The sequence below is a fragment of the Eucyclogobius newberryi genome, unplaced genomic scaffold, assembly GCF_026437365.1.
Source record: "Eucyclogobius newberryi isolate DKJ021-1_F unplaced genomic scaffold, fEucNew1.0.hap1 SCAF_7, whole genome shotgun sequence".
NCBI classification, from domain to species: Eukaryota; Metazoa; Chordata; class Actinopteri; order Gobiiformes; family Gobiidae; genus Eucyclogobius; species Eucyclogobius newberryi.
This window is the reverse complement of record NW_027316389.1, coordinates 2,600,227-2,622,325: the sequence shown is the minus strand read 5'-3', so window position 1 is coordinate 2,622,325 and position 22,099 is coordinate 2,600,227. Positions and strand designations below refer to the sequence as shown.

The following is a 22,099-nucleotide window of genomic DNA, read 5'->3' as shown; positions in this document are numbered from 1 at the left end:
TTGTGTACCTGTGTGAGTTTGTTGTGTACCTGTGTGAGTTTGTTGTGTACCTGTGTGAGTCTGTTGTGTACCTGTGTGAGTCTGTTGTGTCCCTGTGTGAGTTTGTTGTGTCCCTGTGTGAGTCTGTTGTGTACCTGTGTGAGTCTGTTGTGTACCTGTGTGAGTCTGTTGTGTACCTGTGTGAGTCTGTTGTGTACCTGTGTGAGTCAGTTGTGTACCTGTGTGAGTCTGTTGTGTACCTGTTTGAGTCTGTTGTGTACCTGTGTGAGTCTGTTGTGTACCTGTTTGAGTCTGTTGTGTCCCTGTGTGAGTTTGTTGTGTACCTGTGTGAGTTTGTTGTGTACCTATGTGAGTCTGTTGTGTACCTGTGTGAGTCTGTTGTGTACCTGTTTGAGTCTGTTGTGTACCTGTGTGAGTCTGTTGTGTACCTGTGTGAGTTTGTTGTGTACCTGTGTGAGTCTGTTGTGTACCTGTGTGAGTCTGTTGTGTACCTGTGTGAGTTTGTTGTGTACCTGTGTGAGTCTGTTGTGTACCTGTGTGAGTCTGTTGTGTACCTGTGTGAGTTTGTTGTGTACCTGTGTGAGTTTGTTGTGTACCTGTGTGAGTCTGTTGTGTACCTGTGTGAGTTTGTTGCGTACCTGTGTGAGTCTGTTGTGTACCTGTTTGAGTCTGTTGTGTACCTGTGTGAGTCTGTTGTGTACCTGTGTGAGTTTGTTGTGTACCTGTGTGAGTCTGTTGTGTACCTGTGTGAGTCTGTTGTGTACCTGTGTGAGTTTGTTGTGTACCTGTGTGAGTCTGTTGTGTACCTGTGTGAGTCTGTTGTGTACCTGTGTGAGTTTGTTGTGTACCTGTGTGAGTCTGTTGTGTACCTGTGTGAGTTTGTTGTGTACCTGTGTGAGTTTGTTGTGTACCTGTGTGAGTTTGTTGTGTACCTGTGTGAGTCTGTTGTGTCCCTGTGTGAGTTTGTTGTGTACCTGTGTGAGTTTGTTGTGTACCTGTGTGAGTCTGTTGTGTCCCTGTGTGAGTTTGTTGTGTACCTGTGTGAGTCTGTTGTGTACCTGTGTGAGTCTGTTGTGTACCTGTGTGAGTCTGTTGTGTACCTGTGTGAGTCTGTTGTGTCCCTGTGTGAGTTTGTTGTGTACCTGTGTGAGTTTGTTGTGTACCTGTGTGAGTCTGTTGTGTACCTGTGTGAGTCTGTTGTGTACCTGTGTGAGTCTGTTGTGTACCTGTGTGAGTCTGTTGTGTACCTGTGTGAGTCTGTTGTGTACCTGTTTGAGTCTGTTGTGTCCCTGTGTGAGTTTGTTGTGTACCTGTGTGAGTCTGTTGTGTACCTGTTTGAGTCTGTTGTGTCCCTGTGTGAGTTTGTTGTGTACCTGTGTGAGTTTGTTGTGTACCTGTGTGAGTCTGTTGTGTCCCTGTGTGAGTTTGTTGTGTACCTGTGTGAGTCTGTTGTGTACCTGTGTGAGTTTGTTGTGTACCTGTGTGAGTCTGTTGTGTACCTGTGTGAGTTTGTTGTGTACCTGTGTGAGTCTGTTGTGTCCCTGTGTGAGTTTGTTGTGTACCTGTGTGAGTCTGTTGTGTCACTGTGTGAGTTTGTTGTGTACCTGTGTGAGTCTGTTGTGTCCCTGTGTGAGTTTGTTGTGTCCCTGTGTGAGTCTGTTGTGTACCTGTGTGAGTTTGTTGTGTACCTGTGTGAGTTTGTTGTGTACCTGTGTGAGTTTGTTGTGTACCTGTGTGAGTTTGTTGTGTACCTGTGTGAGTTTGTTGTGTACCTGTGTGAGTTTGTTGTGTACCTGTGTGAGTTTGTTGTGTACCTGTGTGAGTCTGTTGTGTACCTGTGTGAGTCTGTTGTGTCCCTGTGTGAGTTTGTTGTGTCCCTGTGTGAGTTTGTTGTGTACCTGTGTGAGTCTGTTGTGTACCTGTGTGAGTCTGTTGTGTACCTGTTTGAGTCTGTTGTGTACCTGTGTGAGTCTGTTGTGTACCTGTTTGAGTCTGTTGTGTCCCTGTGTGAGTTTGTTGTGTACCTGTGTGAGTTTGTTGTGTACCTGTGTGAGTCTGTTGTGTCCCTGTGTGAGTCTGTTGTGTCCCTGTGTGAGTCTGTTGTGTACCTGTGTGAGTTTGTTGTGTACCTGTGTGAGTCTGTTGTGTACCTGTGTGAGTTTGTTGTGTACCTGTGTGAGTCTGTTGTGTACCTGTGTGAGTCTGTTGTGTACCTGTGTGAGTTTGTTGTGTACCTGTGTGAGTCTGTTGTGTACCTGTTTGAGTCTGTTGTGTACCTGTGTGAGTCTGTTGTGTACCTGTGTGAGTCTGTTGTGTACCTGTGTGAGTCTGTTGTGTACCTGTGTGAGTTTGTTGTGTACCTGTGTGAGTCTGTTGTGTACCTGTGTGAGTCTGTTGTGTACCTGTGTGAGTTTGTTGTGTACCTGTGTGAGTCTGTTGTGTACCTGTGTGAGTTTGTTGTGTACCTGTGTGAGTTTGTTGTGTACCTGTGTGAGTTTGTTGTGTACCTGTGTGAGTCTGTTGTGTCCCTGTGTGAGTTTGTTGTGTACCTGTGTGAGTTTGTTGTGTACCTGTGTGAGTCTGTTGTGTCCCTGTGTGAGTTTGTTGTGTACCTGTGTGAGTTTGTTGTGTACCTGTGTGAGTCTGTTGTGTACCTGTGTGAGTCTGTTGTGTACCTGTGTGAGTTTGTTGTGTACCTGTGTGAGTCTGTTGTGTACCTGTTTGAGTCTGTTGTGTACCTGTGTGAGTCTGTTGTGTACCTGTGTGAGTTTGTTGTGTACCTGTGTGAGTCTGTTGTGTACCTGTGTGAGTCTGTTGTGTACCTGTGTGAGTTTGTTGTGTACCTGTGTGAGTCTGTTGTGTACCTGTGTGAGTCTGTTGTGTACCTGTGTGAGTCTGTTGTGTACCTGTGTGAGTTTGTTGTGTACCTGTGTGAGTTTGTTGTGTACCTGTGTGAGTTTGTTGTGTACCTGTGTGAGTCTGTTGTGTCCCTGTGTGAGTTTGTTGTGTACCTGTGTGAGTTTGTTGTGTACCTGTGTGAGTCTGTTGTGTCCCTGTGTGAGTTTGTTGTGTACCTGTGTGAGTCTGTTGTGTACCTGTGTGAGTCTGTTGTGTACCTGTGTGAGTTTGTTGTGTACCTGTGTGAGTCTGTTGTGTACCTGTGTGAGTTTGTTGTGTACCTGTGTGAGTCTGTTGTGTACCTGTGTGAGTCTGTTGTGTACCTGTGTGAGTCTGTTGTGTACCTGTGTGAGTTTGTTGTGTACCTGTGTGAGTCTGTTGTGTACCTGTGTGAGTTTGTTGTGTACCTGTGTGAGTTTGTTGTGTACCTGTGTGAGTCTGTTGTGTACCTGTGTGAGTCTGTTGTGTACCTGTGTGAGTTTGTTGTGTACCTGTGTGAGTCTGTTGTGTCCCTGTGTGAGTTTGTTGTGTACCTGTGTGAGTCTGTTGTGTCCCTGTGTGAGTTTGTTGTGTACCTGTGTGAGTCTGTTGTGTACCTGTGTGAGTCTGTTGTGTACCTGTGTGAGTTTGTTGTGTACCTGTGTGAGTCTGTTGTGTACCTGTGTGAGTCTGTTGTGTACCTGTGTGAGTCTGTTGTGTACCTGTGTGAGTTTGTTGTGTACCTGTGTGAGTCTGTTGTGTACCTGTGTGAGTCTGTTGTGTACCTGTGTGAGTTTGTTGTGTACCTGTGTGAGTCTGTTGTGTACCTGTGTGAGTTTGTTGTGTACCTGTGTGAGTCTGTTGTGTACCTGTGTGAGTCTGTTGTGTACCTGTGTGAGTTTGTTGTGTACCTGTGTGAGTCTGTTGTGTACCTGTGTGAGTCTGTTGTGTACCTGTGTGAGTTTGTTGTGTACCTGTGTGAGTCTGTTGTGTACCTGTGTGAGTCTGTTGTGTACCTGTGTGAGTCTGTTGTGTACCTGTGTGAGTTTGTTGTGTACCTGTGTGAGTTTGTTGTGTACCTGTGTGAGTTTGTTGTGTACCTGTGTGAGTCTGTTGTGTCCCTGTGTGAGTTTGTTGTGTACCTGTGTGAGTTTGTTGTGTACCTGTGTGAGTCTGTTGTGTCCCTGTGTGAGTTTGTTGTGTACCTGTGTGAGTCTGTTGTGTACCTGTGTGAGTCTGTTGTGTACCTGTGTGAGTTTGTTGTGTACCTGTGTGAGTCTGTTGTGTACCTGTGTGAGTTTGTTGTGTACCTGTGTGAGTCTGTTGTGTACCTGTGTGAGTCTGTTGTGTACCTGTGTGAGTCTGTTGTGTACCTGTGTGAGTTTGTTGTGTACCTGTGTGAGTCTGTTGTGTACCTGTGTGAGTTTGTTGTGTACCTGTGTGAGTTTGTTGTGTACCTGTGTGAGTCTGTTGTGTACCTGTGTGAGTCTGTTGTGTACCTGTGTGAGTTTGTTGTGTACCTGTGTGAGTCTGTTGTGTCCCTGTGTGAGTTTGTTGTGTACCTGTGTGAGTCTGTTGTGTCCCTGTGTGAGTTTGTTGTGTACCTGTGTGAGTCTGTTGTGTACCTGTGTGAGTCTGTTGTGTACCTGTGTGAGTTTGTTGTGTACCTGTGTGAGTCTGTTGTGTACCTGTGTGAGTCTGTTGTGTACCTGTGTGAGTCTGTTGTGTACCTGTGTGAGTTTGTTGTGTACCTGTGTGAGTCTGTTGTGTACCTGTGTGAGTCTGTTGTGTACCTGTGTGAGTTTGTTGTGTACCTGTGTGAGTCTGTTGTGTACCTGTGTGAGTTTGTTGTGTACCTGTGTGAGTCTGTTGTGTACCTGTGTGAGTCTGTTGTGTACCTGTGTGAGTTTGTTGTCGCTCAGGTGCAGTTTCTCCAGTCGGCTCCATCTGAACACATCTGAACTCAGGTCCAAAGTCTCCATGAGGTTTTTACTGAACATGAGCTCACGAAGGTTCAGCGACGACCAACAGGACGGAGCAGGAAGAGAGACAATCCTGTTGTTCCTCATGTCCACTGAGCGCAGGCTGTGGACGGAGACAGAGACGAAAAGACACAACATGAATGTAATTGTAAAGAACAGTCAAGTTTCTCCACTTCGACGATAAACCGGTCCTAGTCCATCGAGAGTTACTGAGGTCCTGAGGCGCCTTGTTCACAGGCCCCAAGGAGCGACTGTGCCTCATAGAGACTATCTCTATTCTGAACGAGACTATCGTTTATTCACCTCAATTATGTCCAAAATGAATGGACACACAATGAGACACACACAAGACGACATAAGACCATCTTTACACACGAGACACACACAAGACATAAGACAATATTTACACACAATGAGACACATACAAGACGACATAAGACCATCTTTACACACAATGAGACACACACAAGACATAAGACCATCTTTACACACAATGAGACACACACAAGACGACATAAGACCATCTTTACACACAATGAGACACACACAAGAGGACATAAGACCATCTTTACACACAATGAGACACACACAAGACGACATAAGACCATCTTTACACACAATGAGACACACACAAGACGACATAAGACCATCTTTACATACAATGAGACACACACAAGAGGACATAAGACCATCTTTACACACAATGAGACACACACAAGATGTCATAAGACCATCTTTACACACAATGAGACACACACAAGACGACATAAGACCATCTTTACACACAATGAGACACACACAAGACGACATAAGACCATCTTTGCACACAATGAGACACACAAGAGGACATAAGACCATCTTTACACACAATGAGACACACACAAGACCACATAAGACCATCTTTACACACAATGAGACACACACAAGACGACATAAGACCATCTTTACACACAATGAGACAAACACGTTTGTTGAATCAGCCGTTCTGGGCCGTCCCGAGGCGGCTGTGGCTGTCCAACATGAAAACAACAGTGTTACATTTGATCTGAGATAATGAGATTGCGAGTGTCACGAGTCTCACTTCGGCAGCCGAAGGATCGCGTCTGGAACGTGGCTGAAGCTGTTGTTTGCGAGTTTCAGAGTGGTCACTTTCAGAGGCAGGAGCAAGAGGTCAGCTGAGAGAACACACAGAGGTTAAAGGTCATCCCGCTCCTTCCTCAGCATGAACAGGGACGCTCGCTCACAGAGTCGGTTTGTGGACGCGCTCAACACCTCCAGCTTGGGACAGTCGCTCAGAAAGTCTCCGGACATTTCCTCCACGTTGTTTTTGCTGATGTCCAGGAGTTTGAGGTCTGGTAAAGTCAGAGGAGCCGACAGAGCGCGGACGCTGTTCCTGCGACGCACAAACGTCACAAGAACACCATCAAAACACCATCAAAACACCATCAAACACCATCAAACACCATCAAACACAATCAAACACCATCAAACATCACATCAAACACCATCAAACACAATCAAACACCATCAAACACCATCAAACACCATCATACACAATCAAACACCATCAAACATCACATCAAACACCATCAAACACAATCAAACATCACATCAAACACCATCAAACACAATCAAACACCATCAAACACATCAAACACCATCATACACAATCAAACACAATCAAACACAATCAAAACACAATCAAAACACAATCAAACACCATCATACACCATCAAACACAATCAAACACAATCAAACACCATCAAACACAATCAAACACAATCAAACACAATCAAACACCATCAAACATCACATCAAACATCACATCAAACACCATCAAACACCATCAAACACCATCGAACAGCACATCAAACACCATCAAACGCAATCAAACACCAGCAAACAAACACCATCAAACACAATCAAACACCCTCAAACACAATCAAATAAACACCATCAAACACAATCAAACACCCTCAAACACCCTCAAACACAATCAAACACCATCAAATACCATCAAACCACAATCAGAACACAATCAAACATCACATCAAACACCATCAAACACCATCAAACCACATCAAACACATCAAACACAATCAAACACCATCAAACACCATCAAACACCATCAAAACACAATCAAACACAATCAAACATCACCAAACACCACCAAACACCATCAAACACCATCAAACACCATCAGACACCATCAAACACAATCAAACACAATCAAAACACAATCAAAACACAATCAAACACAATCAAACACATCAAACACCATCAGACACCATCAAACACCATCAAACACAATCAAAACACAATCAAACACAATCAAACACCATCAAACACCATCATACACAATCAAACACAATCAAACACAATCAAAACACAATCAAACACCATCAAACACAATCAAACACAATCAAACACAATCAAACACCATCAAACACCATCAAACACAATCAAACACCATCAAACACAATCAAACACCATCAAACATCACATCAAACACCATCAAACACCATCAAACACCATCAAACATCACATCAAACACCATCAAACACCATCAAACACCATCGAACATCACACCAAACACCATCAAACACAATCAAACACCATCAAACACCATCAAACACCATCAAACACCATCAGACACCATCAAACACAATCAAACACAATCAAACACCATCAAACACCATCAAACACCATCAAACACCATCAAACACCATCAAAACACAATCAAACACAATCAAACATCACCAAACACCACCAAACACCATCAAACACCATCAAACACCATCAAACACCATCAGACACCATCAAACACAATCAAACACAATCAAAACACAATCAAAACACAATCAAACACAATCAAACACATCAAACACCATCAGACACCATCAAACACCATCAAACACAATCAAAACACAATCAAACACAATCAAACACCATCAAACACCATCATACACAATCAAACACAATCAAACACAATCAAAACACAATCAAACACCATCATACACCATCAAACACCATCAAACACAATCAAACACAATCAAACACAATCAAACACCATCAAACACCATCAAACACAATCAAACACCATCAAACACAATCAAACACCATCAAACATCACATCAAACACCATCAAACACCATCAAACATCACATCAAACACCATCAAACGCAATCAAACACCAGCAAACAAACACCATCAAACACAACCAAACACCATCAAACACCCTCAAACACCATCAAACACCATCGAACATCACATCAAACACCATCAAACACAATCAAACACCATCAAACACCACCAAACACCATCAAACACAATCAAACACCATCAAACACCATCAGACACCATCAAACACAATCAAACACAATCAAAACACAATCAAACACCATCAAACACCATCAGACACCATCAAACACAATCAAACACAATCAAAACACAATCAAACACCATCAAACACCATCATACACAATCAAACACAATCAAAACACAATCAAACACCATCATACACCATCAAACACAATCAAACACAATCAAACACCATCAAACACAATCAAAACACAATCAAACACCATCAAACACCATCAGACACCATCAGACACAATCAAACACAATCAAAACACAATCAAACACCATCATACACAATCAAACACAATCAAAACACAATCAAACACAATCAAACACCATCAAACACCATCAAACACCATCAGACACCATCAAACACAATCAAACACAATCAAAACACAATCAAACACAATCAAACACCATCAAACACCATCATACACCATCAAACACCATCAAACACCATCAAACACAATCAAACACAATCAAAACACAATCAAAACACCATCAAACACCATCAAACACCATCAAACACCATCAAACACAATCAAAACACAATCAAAACACCATCAAACACCATCAAACACCATCAAACACAATCAAACATCACATCAAACACCATCAAACACAAACACAGCCTCATGTTTATAGTTTGATAGATTCTTTTAGCAGGAAAAATCATGTTAGTCTAGATTTACCCCTGTGTTTCCAGACTTTCCCCATTAGTCCTGGTCTCTGGTCTCAGGTCTCTGGTCTCAGGTCTCCTGTCCCCTCTGGTCTATTGGTCTCTGGTCTCTGGTCTCCTGTCCCCTCTTGTCTCCTGTTCTCTCTGGTCTCTGGTCCCCTCTGGTCTCCTGTCCCCTCTGGTCTCCTGTTCTCTCTGGTCTCTGGTCCCCTCTGGTCTCCTGTCCCCTCTGGTCTCCTGTCCCCTCTTGTCTCCTGGTGTGGTGTCTTACCCCTCCATGAGCAGCTCCTCCAGGTGCTTCATGACCCGGCTCACGTCTAGAGGAAACTCCTGGATCTTGTTGAAGGACATGTTGAGATGTCTTAGCGTGGGACAACAGGACGAGCAGGACGAGCTGAAGAGCAGAGGCGAGTGGACACAGTTCCTGGACAGGTTGAGCGTGCTCAGTGAGGGCAGCGTCAGGAGCTCGGAGGGGAAACGGTCCAGCTGGTTCCCCTGAAGGTCCAGACGACTCAGGCCCTTCAGACTCTGCACACACACAGGAGCCACATGAGCCACAGGAGCCACAGGAGCCACAGGAGCCACATGAGCCACATGAGCCACATGAGCCACAGGAGCCACATGAGCCACATGAGCCACAGGAGCCACAGGAGCCACATGAGCCACATGAGTCACATGAGCCACATGAGCCACATGAGCCACATGAGCCACATGAGTCACATGAGTCACATGAGCCACAGGAGCCACATGAGTCACATGAGCCACAGGAGCCACATGAGCCACATGAGACACAGGAGCCACATGAGCCACATGAGCCACATGAGCCACATGAGCCACATGAGCCACATGAGCCACATGAGCCACATGAGCCACAGGAGCTTATTCCATCTGCAAATCATATTTCTTCATATATTTCTTACATTTTGAGAATGTTTTTTATCTATTTAGTGTTTTTCATGCTCCTGACTCTTTCCATTTTTGTTTAAATTTAACCTTTTTCCATCCACCTCTTTGGCCCTGTGCACAATGGTTGGACCCACATGTCATTGCTTATTAAAAGAGGATGTTATGTTCCACATGTGAGTGTGATGCATCATGGGAAAGCTTAGGCCTTCTAGTTTCTGCAGATGTGCACATGACACACTGTCAGGGCTTCAGAACTCACACTACAGAGGCCCAAACATAAACAAAACATCCTTTTTTTAGTCTCGCCTGAATATTGTCCATGTGTAAAGGTCCTGAGCAGGACATACTTCATTGTGTTTATGCTGTTCACTGCACATGCTGTCGTCATGACAACAACTGTGTCAAGTTTCAGATCTCTAGAACAGAAGCATTTTGGTGCCGTTGGTGCCTTTTTGTATCAAAAAGTATATTCAAGTGACCCAAATATGTGCCAAACTGTTTTATTACAATTTTTGCTCCTCTATGATGATAAAACATACATTTTGATGTTTTGTAGATCCACTAATACTATTATAACTGCTAAAAACAATGTATGTGAAAAGGTGTCAATATGAGTTTACCATGAATTTCCCATATAAAGATGAAAAAAAACAAAGAAAATTATAATATTTTTTATTTTATTTTTGTATTGGTATAATAATATATCTAACAAAATGTGCGTCCAAAAGGCTAATAAAACCAGAAAACGTTATGCGTAAAATCTAGTCGCCTCCTGCCGAAAAATCTAGGCTCTTTACAGCCTTTACGCACGTGAATACAGAGCATTCTGTGTGCGGGACCCCTAAGTCCCGCCCCCCATTCTAAAGCTATTCCTATTGGCTAGAATAACATGTCAATCAAAGTCTGCTAAGTCACTGCTGACGTTAACTATGTGGCTAAAAACACGTTAGCTTTGCGCGTCGGATGGTCTGATTCTGTAGCTAACAGTCTGAAGAAAAGATCGATGCCAAACACCATCTTATAAGTCAAACAGGTCGTTTGTTATGGACGAGCCTTAAGCCTGACCATCATCAAAGAAGAAAACTTTGTTTACTTGACAATATCTGGAAATGTGAAAACGTCAGTAAAAATACAAGTGTATATTGTTGTTCTTTATGAACAGACTGAGTACAAGGATGAACAGAATTAAAGCCGTTTCCTTCGTCATAAACACAAACAGGACGTGAGTTTGTCATGTTTGGCAATTGCTTCTTGGGGCAAATTATTCAATGTAAATCAATGACATATTCGTTTTGTTGAGAAAATAATCTTTAAAATGATGTATAACTTATGGAATTGACCACGGAAATAAAAGTGATGATGTAAGAGAATATTAGAGATATGGAGAATGCGCCGGCCTCAGGAGGATGTAACGGGTTAAAGAAGAAGATAAAACCAAGGATAATATAAAACAACTCAAGACAAAGGAGACAAATCAAATAAAACAAGGTCTAACCCAGTCTGAACCTGGTCTAACCCGGTCTAACCCGGTCTAACCCGGTCTAACCCGGTCTAACTCGGTCTAACCCGGTCTAACCCGGTCTAACTCGGTCTAACCCGGTCTAACCCGGTCTAACCCGGTCTAACCCGGTCTAACTCGGTCTAACCCGGTCTAACTCGGTCTAACCCGGTCTAACTCGGTCTAACCCGGTCTAACCCGGTCTAACTCGGTCTAACCCGGTCTAACCCGGTCTAACCCGGTCTAACCCGGTCTAACTCGGTCTAACCCGGTCTAACCCGGTCTAACCCGGTCTAACCCGGTCTAACTCGGTCTAACTCGGTCTAACCCGGTCTAACCCGGTCTAACTCGGTCTAACCCGGTCTAACCCGGTCTAACTCGGTCTAACTCGGTCTAACCCGGTCTAACCCGGTCTAACCCGGTCTAACTCGGTCTAACTCGGTCTAACCCGGTCTAACCCGGTCTGGTACCTGGCAGAGCTGGGGGGGGAAGTCCAGCAGGCTGTTGTGGCTCAGGTCCAGTCTCTGTAAAAAGTCCAGTTGCTGCTGGACCGAGCCGTCGTCCATCAAACAGCTGAGCGAGTCCAGCTCGTTCCCCGATAAGTCCAGGAGCCGGATCCGGTCCCGGTCTCTGGACGGCGAGGCCTCCAGGAACACTGGAGGGACAAGACAGAGACAAAGCTCTTTATTTTAGTCTTTATTTGGTTCAAATGTATTTATCGATATGTTTTTTAATATTAAATTCTTACATTTCTGAAAGGATCCGGTCCGGCCGTATTTCTTCTGTAAAGGTTCCGTGTGATCGGTCTCCGCGGCGACGCCCTGGAAAACACAAACGCACCGATTTACACGGGCGTGGCCTCAACGGCCAATCAGAGCTCGGCAGGTTTAAGTAAACCGGTGAAAAGTGTTGGTGCGAAGCCCAGAGTCACAGCCTTTTGTTTTTCTAAACATGACTTTGTTTTGTGGTCGTAAATATTGATCACGTGTTTGTGACGGTTGAAAGCAAAAAAGTGACCGGACGAGCTGAGAAGAGATGGAGCGGTCAGTCTACAGCGTTCTGACCTCGGCGCTGGCGTGACGGCGGCGGCTCCGGCTCCTCAGCTCCTCTGAAGACTGACAGTGGGCTTTAGGTGACAGGGGCCCTGCCACGGAGTCACTGCCTAATAACAGAGTAATAACAGTAATAAATTAGTAATAACAGAGTAATAACAGTAATAAATGAGTAATAACAGTAATAAATGAGTAATAACAGTAATAACAGAGTAATAAGAGTAATAACAGAGTAATAACAGAGAAACAACAGAGTAATAACAGTAATAACAGTAGTTACAGTCGCTCTCCGAGTCGTCGTTAGTAATAACAACAGTAATAGCAGCTGTAGTTACAGTTGCTCTCCGGGTCGTGGTCAGTAATAACAACAGTAATAACAGTAATAACAGCTGTAGTTACCGTCGCTCTCCAGGTCGTCGTGGAGCACCAGTCCTTCGTCCGTGGACATGAAGCTGAAGCAGGAGTCGTCGCTCTCGTCGGAGATGTACCCTGAGGTCAGACAGGGGTCAGTGTGCGAGCGCAGCGGCATCGACACGCTCTTCAGACGCTGCAGAGACAGAACGTACCGCGCCAGGTTCATCCCTTTACCTGAGACACAGAGAAAACATTTACTACACAGAGCTGCAAATGTCAAGAACAAAAGAGCAGAGGAACAGCTAATGCTAACGCTAACGCTAACACATCGTCCAGAGGAAAACAAAACTTAATATTATGTCTTTTGAATATAATAAAAGTGACACCGTCATAAGCTCAACCTAAATAACTGGATAGTAGTTTCCCGACGTGAAGCTCGTACTGTTGTATCGTGAGTTGAAGCTGTGGCTCCGCCCCCTCTCGGACAGCAGCGCGCTGAGCCAGGCGGCGTCCAGCCGTCCCAGTCTGAACCCGCCCAGACACAGAGAGGAGCTGGGCGGGTCCAGACCGAGGCGTCCCAGGAGCTGCACCACCGCCGCCCCGTCGCCACGCTTCACGCTCACCACCAGGGCGCGCCGCATGTGCTGCTCCTGCGCCCCGCGACTCAAGAGCAGCTCCACCAGCTCCAGGGGCCCGCCACGCTCGCACACCTGCAGGGGCCACAGGGTCAGGGCCACAGGGTCAGGGCTACAGTCACAGTTCAGTCCTGGTCCAGTCCTGGTCCGGTCCTGGTCCAGTCCTGGCTCCCAGGAGCCCTGCTAACCACTCTGCCACAATGACACAGGGAGAACATGCAGCTGGTTCAGACCTGGACGATGAGCGGTTCTGATCTGGACTTAGCGTTGATGTCGGCCCCGAGTTCGATCAGACACTCGGCCATCGCCGCGTCGCCTTCTTCACACGACTTCTCCAACATTGAGTGATGAAGCTCTGAGTCCAACCAGAGTTTAGACAGAGCCAGACACACCAGCCGGCCCTGAACACACGAGTGTTACACCTGAACACACGAGACACACGAGTGTTACACCTGAACACACGAGTGTTACACCTGAACACACGAGTGTTACACCTGAACACACGAGTGTTACACCTGAACACACGAGTGTTAAACCTGAACACACGAGTGTTACACCTGAACACACGAGTGTTAAACCTGAACACACGAGTGTTAAACCTGAACACACGAGTGTTACACCTGAACACACGAGTGTTAAACCTGAACACACGAGTGTTACACCTGAACACACGAGTGTTAAACCTGAACACACGAGTGTTAAACCTGAACACACGAGTGTTACACCTGAACACACGAGTGTTAAACCTGAACACACGAGTGTTACACCTGAACACACGAGTGTTACACCTGAACACACGAGTGTTACACCTGAACACACGAGTGTTACACCTGAACACACGAGTGTTAAACCTGAACACACGAGTGTTACACCTGAACACACGAGTGTTAAACCTGAACACACGAGTGTTACACCTGAACACACGAGTGTTAAACCTGAACACACGAGTGTTACACCTGAACACACGAGTGTTACACCTGAACACACGAGTGTTACACCTGAACACACGAGTGTTAAACCTGAACACACGAGTGTTACACCTGAACACACGAGTGTTACACCTGAACACACGAGTGTTAAACCTGAACACAAGAGTGTTAAACCTGAACACACGAGTGTTAAACCTGAACACAAGAGTGTTACACCTGAACACACGAGTGTTAGACCTGAACACACGAGTGTTAAACATGAACACACGAGTGTTAGACCTGAACACACGAGTGTTACACCTGAACACACGAGTGTTACACCTGAACACACGAGTGTTAAACCTGAACACACGAGTGTTAAACCTGAACACACGAGTGTTAGACCTGAACACACGAGTGTTAAACCTGAACACACGAGTGTTAGACCTGAACACACGAGTGTTACACCTGAACACACGAGTGTTACACCTGAACACACGAGTGTTACACCTGAACACACGAGTGTTAGACCTGAACACACATGCGTGTTCTGCTCCTCATGCACGAGGAGCAGAACACGTGAGGCAGTTACACGCTCGTTATTGTCGGGCCCTCGTGGGGCCCTCGTTAGTATCGGGCCCTCGTCGGGCCCTCACTCACCGCGCTGCTGCTCAGGACCTGCTCCAGACTTTCCTCTCGGAGCTGATGAAAGACGTGGCGATCAAAGTCGTGTTTCTGGAGCTGAGCAGCGGCTCCAGTGCAAGCTTCCATCATCCGCAGAGAAACCTGGAAACACTGAAGGACACGGAGAAGAACACCGAGGTCAAAGGTCAAACGTACAAAAGAGAGAAATGTGGAACACGCTAACACAAATCCTGACGAGGGAACGCCCGCCGGAGTGAGACGCCAAAGAAAAGGAACAACGGCCGGTTCAAAGCAGGTGTTGAACGACCTTGAGCGTCTGACCTTGAGCTGCATCTCGCGGTCGTCTTTGAACTGGACCAACGACTCGACCGCCACCGACGCCAAAACCGGTAAAATCATCCGCGACAGTTTCTTCCTCACGACGAGATGCTGCAGCAGCGTGAGGCCCCAGAAGTGGATCTCTGAACACAACACAGCGTTAAAGGTGTGACCGCGTCGCCACGGAGACGTCCTCCCGCGTCGCCACAGAGACGTCCTCCCGCGTCGCCACGGAGACGTCCTCCCGCGTCGCCACGGATACGTCCTTCCACGTTACCTCTGTCCCGCGGAAACATCTGGAGCGTGTGCAGGACCGTGTCTATCGCCCCCTGCTGGCAGAGCAGGTCCACGGCACCGGAGCTGTCGGCCAGAGCGGAGAGAACCTTCAGCCCCGCCCTCTGTATGGACGAGCTGCTCATGAACTGTAAGGAGGCAGGAGAACATGTGTGTTAGAACGATCTACAGCAGGAGAACATGTGTGTTAGAACGATCTACAGCAGGAGAACATGTGTGTTAGAACATGTGTGTTAGAACGATCTACAGCAGGAGAACATGTGTGTTAGAACATGTGTGTTAGAACGTTCTACAGCAGGAGAACATGTGTGTTAGAACATGTGTGTTAGAACGTTCTACAGCAGGAGAACATGTGTGTTAGAACGATCTACAGCAGGAGAACATGTGTGTTAGAACATGTGTGTTAGAACGTTCTACAGCAGGAGAACATGTGTGTTAGAACATGTGTGTTAGAACGTTCTACAGCAGGAGAACATGTGTGTTAGAACATGTGTGTTAGAACGTTCTACAGCAGGAGAACATGTGTGTTAGAACATGTGTGTTAGAACGTTCTACAGCCGGAGAACATGTGTGTTAGAACGATCTACAGCAGGAGAACATGTGTGTTAGAACATGTGTGTTAGAACGTTCTACAGCAGGAGAACATGTGTGTTAGAACATGTGTGTTAGAACGTTCTACAGCCGGAGAACATGTGTGTTAGAACATGTGTGTTAGAACGTTCTACAGCAGGAGAACATGTGTGTTAGAACATGTGTGTTAGAACGTTCTACAGCCGGAGAACATGTGTGTTAGAACGATCTACAGCAGGAGAACATGTGTGTTAGAACATGTGTGTTAGAACGTTCTACAGCAGGAGAACATGTGTGTTAGAACATGTGTGTTGGAACGTTCTACAGCAGGAGAACATGTGTGTTAGAACGTTCTACAGCAGGAGAACATGTGTGTTAGAACATGTGTGTTAGAACGTTCTACAGCAGGAGAACATGTGTGTTAGAACATGTGTTAGAACGATCTACAGCAGGAGAACATGTGTGTTAGAACATGTGTGTTAGAACGTTCTACAGCAGGAGAACATGTGTGTTAGAACGTGTGTTAGAACGTTCTACAACAGGAGAACATGTGTGTTAGAACATGTGTGTTAGAACGTTCTACAGCCGGAGAACATGTGTGTTAGAACATGTGTGTTAGAACGTTCTACAACAGGAGAACATGTGTGTTAGAACATGTGTGTTAGAACGTTCTACAGCAGGAGAACATGTGTGTTAGAACATGTGTGTTAGAACGTTCTACAGCAGGAGAACATGTGTGTTAGAACATGTGTGTTAGAACGATCTACAGCAGGAGAACATGTGTGTTAGAACATGTGTGTTAGAACATTCTACAGCAGGAGAACATGTGTGTTAGAACATGTGTGTTAGAACGTTCTACAGCAGGAGAACATGTGTGTTAGAACGTTCTACAGCAGGAGAACATGTGTGTTAGAACATGTGTGTTAGAACGTTCTACAGCAGGAGAACATGTGTGTTAGAACATGTGTGTTAGAACGTTCTACAGCAGGAGAACATGTGTGTTAGAACATGTGTGTTAGAACGTTCTACAGCAGGAGAACATGTGTGTTAGAACATGTGTGTTAGAACGTTCTACAGCAGGAGAACATGTGTGTTAGAACATGTGTGTTAGAACGTTCTACAGCAGGAGAACATGTGTGTTAGAACGTTCTACAGCAGGAGAACATGTGTGTTAGAACATGTGTGTTAGAACGTTCTACAGCAGGAGAACATGTGTGTTAGAACATGTGTGTTAGAACGATCTACAGCAGGAGAACATGTGTGTTAGAACATGTGTGTTAGAACGTTCTACAGCAGGAGAACATGTGTGTTAGAACATGTGTGTTAGAACGTTCTACAGCAGGAGAACATGTGTGTTAGAACATGTGTGTTAGAACGTTCTACAGCAGGAGAACATGTGTGTTAGAACATGTGTGTTAGAACGTTCTACAGCAGGAGAACATGTGTGTTAGAACGATCTACAGCAGGAGAACATGTGTGTTAGAACATGTGTGTTAGAACGTTCTACAGCAGGAGAACATGTGTGTTAGAACATGTGTGTTAGAACGTTCTACAGCAGGAGAACATGTGTGTTAGAACGTTCTACAGCAGGAGAACATGTGTGTTAGAACATGTGTGTTAGAACGATCTACAGCAGGAGAACATGTGTGTTAGAACATGTGTGTTAGAACGTTCTACAGCAGGAGAACATGTGTGTTAGAACATGTGTGTTAGAACGTTCTACAGCAGGAGAACATGTGTGTTAGAACATGTGTGTTAGAACGTTCTACAGCAGGAGAACATGTGTGTTAGAACAAGTGTGTTAGAACGTTCTACAGCCGGAGAACATGTGTGTTAGAACATGTGTGTTAGAACGTTCTACAGCAGGAGAACATGTGTGTTAGAACGTTCTACAGCAGGAGAACATGTGTGTTAGAACGATCTACAGCAGGAGAACATGTGTGTTAGAACGTTCTACAGCAGGAGAACATGTGTGTTAGAACATGTGTGTTAGAATGTTCTACAGCAGGAGAACATGCGTTAGAACATGTGTGTTAGAACGTTACACAGCAGGAGAACATGTGTGTTAGAACATGTGTGTTAGAACGTTCTACAGCAGGAGAACATGTGTGTTAGAACACGTGTTAGAACGTTCTACAGCAGGAGAACATGTGTGTTAGAACGTTCTACAGCAGGATAAAGTGTGTGTTAGAACGTTCTACAGCAGGAAAACATGTTAGAACGTTCTACAGCAGGAGAACATGTGTTAGAACGTTCTACAGCAGGAGAACATGTGTGTTAGAACATATGTGTTAGAACGTTCTACAGCAGGAGAACATGTGTGTTAGAACATTCTACAGCAGGAGAAAATGTGTGTTAGAACGTTCTACAGCAGGAGAACATGTGTTTGAACGTTCTACAGCAGGAGAACGTTCTACAGCAGGAGAACATGTGTTAGAACGTTCTACAGCAGGAGAACATGTGTGTTAGAACGTTCTACAGCAGGAGAACATGTGTGTTAGAACGTTCTACAGCAGGAGAACGTTCTACAGCAGGAGAACATGTGTTTGAACGTTCTACAGCAGGAGAACATGTGTTTGAACGTTCTACAGCAGGAGAACGTTCTACAGCAGGAGAACATGTGTTAGAACGTTCTACAGCAGGAGAACATGTGTGTTAGAACGTTCTACAGCAGGAGAACATGTGTGTTAGAACGATCTACAGCAGGAGAACATGTGTGTTAGAACATGTGTGTTAGAACGTTCTACAGCAGGAGAACATGTGTGTTAGAACATGTGTGTTAGAACGTTCTACAGCAGGAGAACATGTGTGTTAGAACGTTCTACAGCAGGAGAACATGTGTGTTAGAACATGTGTGTTAGAACGATCTACAGCAGGAGAACATGTGTGTTAGAACATGTGTGTTAGAACGTTCTACAGCAGGAGAACATGTGTGTTAGAACATGTGTGTTAGAACGTTCTACAGCAGGAGAACATGTGTGTTAGAACATGTGTGTTAGAACGTTCTACAGCAGGAGAACATGTGTGTTAGAACAAGTGTGTTAGAACGTTCTACAGCCGGAGAACATGTGTGTTAGAACATGTGTGTTAGAACGTTCTACAGCAGGAGAACATGTGTGTTAGAACGTTCTACAGCAGGAGAACATGTGTGTTAGAACGATCTACAGCAGGAGAACATGTGTGTTAGAACGTTCTACAGCAGGAGAACATGTGTGTTAGAACATGTGTGTTAGAATGTTCTACAGCAGGAGAACATGCGTTAGAACATGTGTGTTAGAACGTTACACAGCAGGAGAACATGTGTGTTAGAACATGTGTGTTAGAACGTTCTACAGCAGGAGAACATGTGTGTTAGAACACGTGTTAGAACGTTCTACAGCAGGAGAACATGTGTGTTAGAACGTTCTACAGCAGGATAAAGTGTGTGTTAGAACGTTCTACAGCAGGAAAACATGTTAGAACGTTCTACAGCAGGAGAACATGTGTTAGAACGTTCTACAGCAGGAGAACATGTGTGTTAGAACATATGTGTTAGAACGTTCTACAGCAGGAGAACATGTGTGTTAGAACATTCTACAGCAGGAGAAAATGTGTGTTAGAACGTTCTACAGCAGGAGAACATGTGTTTGAACGTTCTACAGCAGGAGAACGTTCTACAGCAGGAGAACATGTGTTAGAACGTTCTACAGCAGGAGAACATGTGTGTTAGAACGTTCTACAGCAGGAGAACATGTGTGTTAGAACGTTCTACAGCAGGAGAACGTTCTACAGCAGGAGAACATGTGTTTGAACGTTCTACAGCAGGAGAACATGTGTTTGAACGTTCTACAGCAGGAGAACGTTCTACAGCAGGAGAACATGTGTTAGAACGTTCTACAGCAGGAGAACATGTGTGTTAGAACGTTCTACAGCAGGAGAACATGTGTGTTAGAACGTTCTACAGCAGGAGAACGTTCTACAGCAGGAGAACATGTGTTTGAACGTTCTACAGCAGGAGAACGTTCTACAGCAGGAGAACATGTGTTAGAACGTTCTACAGCAGGAGAACGTTCTACAGCAGGAGAACATGTGTTAGAACGTTCTCCAGCAGGAGAACGTTCTACAGCAGGAGAACATGTGTTAGAACGTTCTAAAGCAGGAGAACATGTGTGTTTTAGGGTGTGTTTAAAGACTAAAGAGTTTCACTGCAGCTCGAGGCCTAAATCCTCTTTTCTCGCCTGTGTTTGCTCAGATCATGATTCATCGCTGAAGTTTGCTCTTTCCTGCAGAACATTGACATTTCACATTCTCACGTGTTTTATTGCGTGTTCAGCTGCACAGAGCGCTGCACTTTCACCTTCAGCGTTTGCACAGCTCTTTTCACGTCTTATCCAAGTCAAACAAGCTCCTTCACCTCGTGCTTCAATGCGATTATCGTTGCCGCGGCGACCATAAACCAGAGTCTGTCGTCCGCGCCGGGTCCAAGGGCCGATTTTAACTCGTAACTCGTTTTTGTTTAAGTCGAACAGAAAAGAGTTCAAACTGTTTGAGACGTGCAAAGAAAGAGAAAGAAGAGAAAAGGAGTGAAGAGTCCATAAGTGACATCAGAACTCTTCATTGGGCCTGAGCGGAGCCTTAAGGCCTGATTCTGACATTCAAGATGGCTGAAGGCCCCTGGCTGAAGGCCCCTGGCTGAAGGCCCCTGGGTGAAGGCCCCTGGGTGAAGGAGAGAGGGGAATCTGTAGTGGGAGTAGATGTTGCAGGGGGAACCCAGTGCTGCTCTGAAGGCAGGGGCCATGACAGGGGTGATAACAGGGGCCATGACAGGGGCGATGACAGGGATGCTGTCGGGCCTGTCACAGATGGGTCCAAGGCCTTTGACAAGGACCCTATTTACCCGGTTGAGCGGCTCCAGGTGGAGCGTGTGCTGTAGCGTGTGTTTTACCCGGTTGAGCGCCTCCAGGTAGAGCGTGTGCGCGCCCTCCACCACACACTGGTTCTTCAGCACTTTCAGAGACACGTCGGCCACGTTAGGGTCCGACACGGAGCTGCTGCTTTCCCTCAAAGTGCGGTCTGAAAACACAGCCTCATGGTTATTGTGTACATGTCAGGTCACGTGAGGTCATGAGGTGACTTTGTAGTTATTGATGAAGTCATGTTGTTGTTGTTGTTTTTGTAGTACCTGGACAGAGCAGCACCAGACTGGCCTTTAGAGCCTCCAGCTGAACCGCCGGGTCAAAGTTATGAGCCTTCATCGTGGAGAGGATCTGCCCCATCGTCATGTTCAGCTCATCCAGACCAGCGCCTCTACAGGACAGAAGGGGAACAGCAGCACATCAACCAACGGTCAGTTCTGGTCACTACAACAGTACTAAAAGTACTAAAGTACTATAGTAGTATCTGAATCTAACTATTATAGAAGGGGGAGAGAGCTCTACCACCTGCATCTACATGCTTTGAACCCAAACCAGGCTGTGTGAAGCGTCAGTGTTTGTGGCGTGAGTGTTTGTAGCGTGTTAGCAGCGTGTTTGTAGTGTGTTTATAGTGTGTTTGTAGCATGTTTTTAATGTTAGTAGCGTGTTTGTAGCATGTTAGTAGCATGTTTATAGCGTGTTTGTAGCGTGTTTATAGTGTGTTTATAGCATGTTTATAGCGTGTGTATAGCGTGTTTGTAGCATGCTTATAGCGTGTTTGTAGCATGTTTATAGCGTGTTTGTAGCGTGTTTATAGAGTGTGTATAGCGTGTGTGTAACGTGTTTGTGGCGTGTTTATAGCGTGTTTGTGGCGAGTTTATAGCGTGTTTTTAGCATGTTTATAGCGTGTTTGTAGTGTGTTTGTAGCGTGTTTGTAGCGTGTTTATAGCGTGTTTGTAGCGTGTTTATAGCGTGTTTGTGGTGTGTTTGAGGCATGTTGATAGCGTGTTTATCGCATGTTTGTAGCGTGTTTATAGCGTGTTTGTAGCGTGTTTATAGTGTGTCTGTAGCATGTTAGTGGCGTGTTGGTAGCGTGTTTATAGCGCGTTAGTAGCGTGTTTATAGCGT

General features: G+C 45.3%; 1 protein-coding gene across 1 annotated transcript in view; it reads right to left on the bottom strand.

The window, feature by feature from the left end:
* Positions 1-22,099, bottom strand: part of lrrk2 (leucine-rich repeat kinase 2) — a 200,750-nt gene that overhangs the window by 29,553 nt on the left and 149,098 nt on the right. Inside the window, exons 13-27 of the mRNA XM_072434807.1 lie at positions 21,241-21,365; positions 21,004-21,131; positions 15,493-15,637; positions 15,219-15,358; positions 14,913-15,047; positions 13,578-13,745; positions 13,152-13,419; positions 12,755-12,943; positions 12,368-12,465; positions 12,052-12,124; positions 11,774-11,958; positions 9,171-9,427; positions 6,104-6,252; positions 5,941-6,034; positions 4,776-4,962 (exon numbers count right to left, since the gene is read on the bottom strand). Of these exons, the coding sequence (XP_072290908.1) occupies positions 4,776-4,962; positions 5,941-6,034; positions 6,104-6,252; positions 9,171-9,427; positions 11,774-11,958; positions 12,052-12,124; positions 12,368-12,465; positions 12,755-12,943; positions 13,152-13,419; positions 13,578-13,745; positions 14,913-15,047; positions 15,219-15,358; positions 15,493-15,637; positions 21,004-21,131; positions 21,241-21,365 (2,341 nt within the window). The remainder of the gene's footprint in view (positions 1-4,775; positions 4,963-5,940; positions 6,035-6,103; positions 6,253-9,170; positions 9,428-11,773; positions 11,959-12,051; positions 12,125-12,367; positions 12,466-12,754; positions 12,944-13,151; positions 13,420-13,577; positions 13,746-14,912; positions 15,048-15,218; positions 15,359-15,492; positions 15,638-21,003; positions 21,132-21,240; positions 21,366-22,099) is intronic.